Raw genomic sequence first — 7,758 nt, forward strand, 5'->3', positions numbered from 1 at the left:
GTAAAGTAGTAAACTTACTGGAACATATACCACTACCAACGTTTGGATCGATATCTGCATCGATCTGCACACCCTTGTCTCCTGGATCCTAGCTGAGATCAGCGTGAACCACGTGGGTCTCTGCTCCCTGATCTGTTTCCTGTGTTTGGAAAGAGTTCCAGCTTCATCACGGAGTTTCTCTCGGTTTGTGGGCTCGTCTAAAGGTAAGCATCGAGCTAACTTTAATGTGGGTTCAGTTTATGTTGAGTTTAGCTCTGTTGAGAATAATAGATTGCTTGGTAGACATTGGAGTTAGACACACTGTAGAGTTTGTGATTGCTTGCGACATCATAATATGGCGGTTGCTGGGGGGAAAGAATACATAAAGAAAAATAGTCTTGGAATATGAACAAAAGGATGGGGTGCAGGGCAGGAGAACAACCAACCCCCACCCCAGGACCTGAAGCCACAGGTACAAGCCTGGGGGAGCGCAACCCCAGGGTGAGAGTAGCTGTTATACATAATACGGATTATTATTAAATGAAAAGAACACATTAGACTACACTACTGAAACCTTCTGCTTCTGTTTTTAAAGTTTCATGTTACCAGGCTGTAGACTAGAGATTTAAACAGTTTTAGATCCATTACACTCAGTCTTAAATGTTAAAATCTCAAAGGACAGCATTATATTTTTGATATTAACAGTAACTCTGGGCCTCTCTGGAGTGTGCAGCTGATCTCATCGCTGTCTAAAAATGGATAAAAAAACATAAGGAGTGCTGATCCTTCAATAACACAGACTATTAGAGTAACAGGTGTGTAGCATCGCTAACTAGCTAGCAACAAGCCTCCAACACAGTGCGTATGCTAGCGGCTAATCTAGCAAACGAATTAACAACAGAGCGATTTTAGAACTATAAGATGATAAGCTGTGTGTCTTTTCTTATAACAGTGACATGGTTGTATTTACCTTAATTAAATTTAAATTAAATTGAACCTCCCCCACCCTCATTCAGATCTGGCCTTTGGAACTATTTTGGTCTTCATGTGACGTATGACTCTGAAGGTAAGCGCGTCATGGACAAAAGTAAAACAGTATGTCGGATGTGCCACGCAATGCTCAATTACATGGGTGGAAACTACTGCGTTAGCGCAGTTTGCTCGTTAACGTGTTGACGGCATCCAACCCCAAGCACGGGGCGATCCGCGGTAGCTCGTTAACGGAGATTTGCCGTGTTGTGGCGTTAACGTCATTTCAGATTAACGCTGACAGCACTAGTGGGAACACAACGAATATGACTGCACATTTACACCGACATCATCCTAGTGCAAAGACAAGTGGAAGCAGACAAAAACAACAAGCACGCATGCTACTAACTTTACCCGAGTCATTTAGACAGCCGTTAGCACATGATTCTCCTTATGGGGACCTGACATGTTTAATATGCTGATGAGAATATAGCCCTGAAGAAGCGGATAGTATAGCTTTTATTTTGGAAAGAGACATTTCTCTGTAATAAACTCTCTTTTCCAAAGATGAGTGATTTCTCGATCAGATTTATTTTTTATTACTTTATTGTTTCAGCAACATTAAATTTAAAAACTGTACTTTTGAGTTAAAATATATATTTATAATTTTAATAAATGACAAATTAAAAAAAGCATGAACATTTTTTTGTATCGAAAAAATATCAAACCGTGACACCAAAGTATCAAACCGAACTATGAATTTTCTGTATCGGTGCACCCCTAATATATGTATATACGTGTGTGTGTGTGTGTGTGTGTGTGTGTGTGTGTGTGTGTGTGTGTGTACTTCTTTTTTGCTGAGTAACAGGAGACGAGTCTGGTGGTGCAGCAGAGGAACAATTTCAGCCATTTGGACTCTGTTTCCACTGTAGTGGCTGAGCTATGTCTTCAACACAAAAGGTGAGAAAAGTATTAGTTTTCTGTTAAGAGCAGCTTCCATCCTGGGCTCCTCCATATATACAGAATCTACATTCAAAATCAGAAACCACAGAAGTCACAAGAAAATACAAAGATCATATTTTATCTACACACATTGAAACAACAATATCATCAGTTGAACTTTGAATTTTTTATGAAATAAAAGATTTTCTCTGCTGATCAATATTTCCTAATGTCATTTTAATTATACCTCTCATTGTGTCACATTATTGTAATGTGACACCATCACCAGAAGGTGGTGGTAACACACCAACAACGTGTTTGTTGACATGTTTGATTCCACCAATAGAGGGAGTTTCAGTTTGTTCCAGGACTGCATTTCACTCACTGCCTCTGTTTGTATCTCTGTCACTGCAGGACCAACATGGAGCAAGAAGTCAGCGCTCTCAGGAGGCTGACAAACGTCAAAGAAGAAAGGGAGAGAAATCCTACAGCTGTGATGAGTGTGGAAAGTCTTTTACCCAGGCTGGAAGTTTAAAAACTCACCAACTCATCCACAGTGGAGTTAAAGCATACAGCTGTGAGTTGTGTGGAAAGTCTTTTACCCAGGCTGGAAGTTTAAAAACACACCAAGTCGTCCACAGTGGAGTTAAATCTTACAGCTGTGACTTGTGTGGAAAGTCTTTTGCCCGGGCTGAAAACTTAAAAAAACACAGAATCATCCACAGTGGATTTAAACCTTACAGCTGTGACTTGTGTGGAAAGTCTTTTGCCCGGGCTGAAAACTTAAAAACACACCAACGCATCCACAGTGGATTTAAACCTTACAGCTGTGAGTTGTGTGGAAAGTCTTTTGCCTGGGCTGGAGACTTAAAAAAACACCAAGTCATCCACAGTGGATTTAAACCTTACAGCTGTGAGTTGTGTGGAAAGTCTTTTGCCTGGGCTGGAGACTTAAAAAAACACCAAGTCATCCACAGTGGATTTAAACCTTACAGCTGTGAGTTGTGTGGAAAGTCTTTTGCCTGGGCTGGAGACTTAAAAAAACACCAACTCATCCACAGTGGAGTTAAACCTTACAGCTGTGACTTGTGTGGTAAAGCTTTTGTTGAAAGTCGAAACTTACACAGGCATCTAGTCACCCACTCTGGAATTAAGGCGTATAGCTGCGACTTTTGTGGAAAAACTTTCAGTGAAAAAAAGTACCGAAATAGACACCTACGCATTCACACTGGAAATGATCTTTCCTACTGTGATCAGTGTGGGAAACTGTTTACAACAGATGCACAACTACAAAAACACATGTTTACCCACACTGAGGAGAGACCTTATAAATGTGACCTGTGTGAGAAGACTTTTAAATCTCCACATTACCTGAAAAAACACCAAAAGATCCACACCAGAAAGTAACTCTACAAGTGCAGTTACTGTGAGGAAGTATTGATTTTTTTATCTTGTAATCTTAACCTGATTGTTACAAGTAACGCGTTGGCCATCTCTGCTCTGTAATCTACAGAGCAACATGTACACTCAGATCATCACATATTTGTGTTGTCATTTGAATCAATAAATGGCTGATCTGATATCTACATGAGCATCAGTGTGTGTGGTTTAAACCTCACAGAACAAGAATGATCTTAGGAAACAGAACCTGAAGATTAAACAAACACTCAATGACTCAATCATTCAGCTGCATACACTGAACTTATGTAGAATATTTTTTTTCCGAATTGTCAAAATATTCCACCACAACACTGAAAATGTAAAGCACAGCAATTCATGGAGTCACTGACAGATAGCACAGAGAGACACACTAACCCCGTTCTGGCTCCAGTAAATAAAATTTTGTTATACTGACCCCTAGTGGTAGAGGAGGTCTTAAAATGTCTTCAACGAGGATAGAAACTCCATTTTATCTGGAGGCACAGTGGTACAGAAAGGCATGGTGGAATCCATATGCATCCTCTTTATGGTGTTAAGTTTGGACAGTCTGTAAGTATGTTTCCTGTTCGATGTCTTCTGGTTATTTCCAGAAATATTGCACACATATTGCTATTTTCTTATGTTTTAATTACCTCATATTTAGAGTTATTGGAGCAGGTGGTAGTATCCTGTCAGAAGTAACAATGTTATCGCCAAATGGCTGAAAGCAGCTCCTATCTGATCACAGGCGCACTGAACTCTACTCACACACCTGGAGGAACAGCTCTCCGGCTGAAGATTCTAATTGGCTCATTTTTCCAGGGATTTGTTCTTGTCATGAAGACGTGACACTGGTATGTTCTATTAATAGCAGTTGTCACACTTTTTAGAATCAAACTTACATCTCCGTCCTTCATCTGCCTGTCCTGCATATCCCCTTAATCGACATATTCTGGCTCCATATCTGGTATATTAGAAACAAACTTACTGTACAAATACAGTAATCAGTTATCCAGTAATTGCCAACAGCCACGCATGTGCATGTGATGGTTCATACCCAACCTTGTGTCATCTTCAAACATGAAAGAATTGAATCAATATGAAAACTCTATAAAAATGTATTGTTAGATTATAATATTATTTTATGCCATGTTATACCCCTAATTAAAGATTGTGAATTATTAGGTAGTTTTAGTGTGCATTATTATCCTGAATTAGAAGAAGCTGATAACTATTGCAGTAGTTAAACTGATTTGCATTACATTAGACTGCTGATTTATTGTGGATGAATGATATTGTTTTATGATGTCATAAGAAATGCTGTTTGCAAAAAGTCATTGCCTTATTTGTCTGATTAGAAGAGAACGGAACATGCTGGAGTTTTCTGCCCCATCTCAGCAGGAGCAGATAAACGGGGAGCCAAGGTCGTAGCTTAGGCGCCGTGTGAGAGAAAAGCATGTGAATGTTTAGGCTTTTATGATAAGGTGGGGGCACCAGAGGCTATAAGAGTGTGATCAATGCTCCACCATTTTGAGATCTGAGGCTGTCTGCATACAGTGTCCATCTCCCACGTGTGTGATCATTAAAATGATCGTTTGACTTAACCCGGCCGGACCAGTGTTGTTATTGTGGTTTTTTTCTCTTGTCTCCATCCCCAATTTTGAACTCGTAACAGTATATAGTACTATGGAGAAGGCAGCATTTAGCTGTAGCCTCCATAAAACCACAGCTGTTCTGGAAAACTTTGTCCACCTTTGATTGTCTTTAAGTTTTGTTGTAGCCACAGAGAGCAAATCTTTGTTCTTTATGGAGAACCAGTGAGGCTGTTTGGACTTTCCTTTGAAACATCAGTGCAGGAGTCTCTCAGTACATCTGTTTACAGTGAGGGACAAAGAAGCAGCAGAACCACCCACAAGACCATGAGAGGATACACCTGTAAGCACTTCTCATAAATCACATGACCATAACCAGAATAGACGAGAGTAATTATGTTTCTTTTTTTTCATTGAGGTGATTTTGGTCTGTATATTGTGTCAGATAAAGTCAACATCATTGCATTTCACTGTTATATTTTCTGTGTTCTTTATGTATTTTTAATCGTTGTTTGATAACATCTCTGGTGTAAGTGTCATGGGGATCATTTCATGAAGAAGAAGAGTCACATGACCCCTGAAATGTCCCTTTGTTATTAGTCAGATGTTGCCAACTCCACCTCTTTCATGTGATAGTGCATGGAAACCCTCAGTTAACATATAAAGTAGATAACCAGCTTCACGTGGGTGTTTATGGTAATTACCAATATCAAGGCTGTTACACACTGAGAGTGTTGCAAAAAATGACACAAAATTCAAAATTATCTGGTTTTCGAACTTGCCGTGTAGGGCATATACACACTGTACATATAAAAAAGTTATCATGGGAAAACAAAGTTTGAAGACATCACATTTCAAATTAATTCTCTCTAAAATTTGCATATGGGCGCAATGCATATCTTTTGCATATAAAATCCATGCTGATTAAAGTTTAATTAGGTGGGTCTAAAATCCAAGATAACAAAATAAAATTGCTTCATTAGTCAACTGGTGGATATTAAGAGGTTATCCGGCTCTGGTATAATACCCAGTAAAACCAGTAGATGGAAGACTTGAAACATGAGTCATGATCATTTCAAGCTTCTGGGTGGTTTATTAGGAGAGGCTCTGTGCTGTTTCATGAGGTATGATGCAAAAAGAAGTCCAGTCTGAGTCATATCACATGTTCATGAGTTTCTAGTTTCAGACACCAAAACCTTTCAGTTCTTGTTGTCATGTTAAAGTTCTGTTTGTGACACTGAAATTTTCCCAGAGCAATAACAGTGAAATGTGACAGTGTAAATAACAGTGTAAAAATGTGATGCTTTAGACCAATGAATTAAAAAGATCAAGTGTCAAAAAATATTTCCTCAGATACTAGTATTAGTACAAGTGTTTCAGTCTGAAGTACTGAAGCTTTCCTGTACATCTTTCAGAGACTGAACAATGTTTTTACTGGTTTTAGTCTGCAGTTGCAGTCTAAAGTTGGCTTTCTGCACTGAAGATATATATTTTTTCTAATTATCATTTAGCCACAACCAAACAAATGAAATTTTCCATCTGTCACATTAGTGAAACAAACATCACCACACAGCAAAAAAGGTGAGACCAAAGGTTTTATTAATAATGCAAAGAAACCAGATCACAGCTGAACACGAATCAATAAGCATGCATAAAATACAAATAGCATTAAAACTACTGCTGTTATAAAACATAATAACATATTTATATGACAGTTGCAATCCTGGCAGAACAAAACAAGAAAAAAAAATACAATTTTAACTGGTATTTCAAGTATGTGATTTTTTTGAGTTCTTTGAGTCTAAATAAACAATATACAATATATAAAAATATAAAAATAATTTTAACAAATGTTTGTGCTTTGGTCTGAGTGCGCATCTTTAACGGCTAGCTCGAGTTATAGGGGGATCGCATTCCTCAGCCTCCCAAGGAAAGACTATTTAGTTGATACAGGAGGAACATTGTCGTTTTCATCCTGGCCGTGGAACACTGGACCAGCTCGTTATCCTCTCAAGGACATTTTAAGGTGCACAGGAGTTTGCTCAACCTGTCTATATGTTTTTTGTGGAGTTTAGAGGCATTTGAGCATGTCCCTTGAAGTATTCTGTGTAAGGTGTTTAAAGAGTATGGGGTTTCAGTTCTTGTACAACTGTTGCAAGAGGTTGGTCCGCATTGCTGGCAATAATTCAGACTCATTCCCAGTGGGCGTTGGACCCTGCCTTGTCACAAGCCAAGGGCAAATGCTGAATTGGGAATTCTTTGATGACCAAATTACAGAGCCCTCAGCTGATTACTCCACCTCTTCTGTGCCCTCAGAGGAGCAGGAGTAAGAGGTGGAGCGCCAGGAAACTCTATAGGGATTATGAGTTTCAGCGGATTTAGGGATTCCTTGGTATTGTCTGAGAACAGCAAGATCTCCTGGCTGGAGAGAAGCACATCTAGCCTATCCATTTCATTCATTTACTCCATAATCCAGAGCCAGATTATCATTCAACAATACATTTTTCAATAGATGTGAATAACTTAAATACGTGTTCTCATAAAATATTATCTGCTGTGCACAGAGTTGGGAAGGTTACTTTTAAAATGTATTCCATTTCAGATTACAGAATACATGCCCCAAAATGTATTCTGTAACGTATTCCGTTACGTTACTCAATGAGAGTAACGTATTCTGAATACTTTGGATTACTTACTATATTATCATGCTGTTTACAACTACGTGAATCTACTATTGCTGTGTGATTTATTACTGTTACTGAAGGTTCGCGGCTCCGAACTGTAGTAAAGAGACCTCTGACTAATACGTTGGTTCCGTGTCGGGCTCATAGCCGAAAAATAGCTTTACTTTGTTGTG

General features: G+C 38.9%; 1 protein-coding gene across 1 annotated transcript in view; it reads left to right on the plus strand.

The window, feature by feature from the left end:
* The window catches only part of LOC147334156 (uncharacterized), a 33,221-nt gene extending 28,347 nt beyond the window's left edge, over positions 1-4,874 (plus strand). Inside the window, exon 4 of the mRNA XM_086271424.1 lies at positions 2,401-4,874. Within this exon, the coding sequence (XP_086127550.1) occupies positions 2,401-3,297 (897 nt within the window). The 3' untranslated portion in view covers positions 3,298-4,874. The remainder of the gene's footprint in view (positions 1-2,400) is intronic.
* Positions 4,875-7,758: the final 2,884 nt, after the last annotated feature.

The sequence above is a fragment of the Aulonocara sp. 'chitande type north' Nkhata Bay genome, linkage group LG3, assembly GCF_057382095.1.
Source record: "Aulonocara sp. 'chitande type north' Nkhata Bay isolate Kocher_YH1m ecotype deep benthic linkage group LG3, A_spYH_male_GT1.1, whole genome shotgun sequence".
NCBI lineage: Eukaryota > Metazoa > Chordata > Actinopteri > Cichliformes > Cichlidae > Aulonocara > Aulonocara sp. 'chitande type north' Nkhata Bay.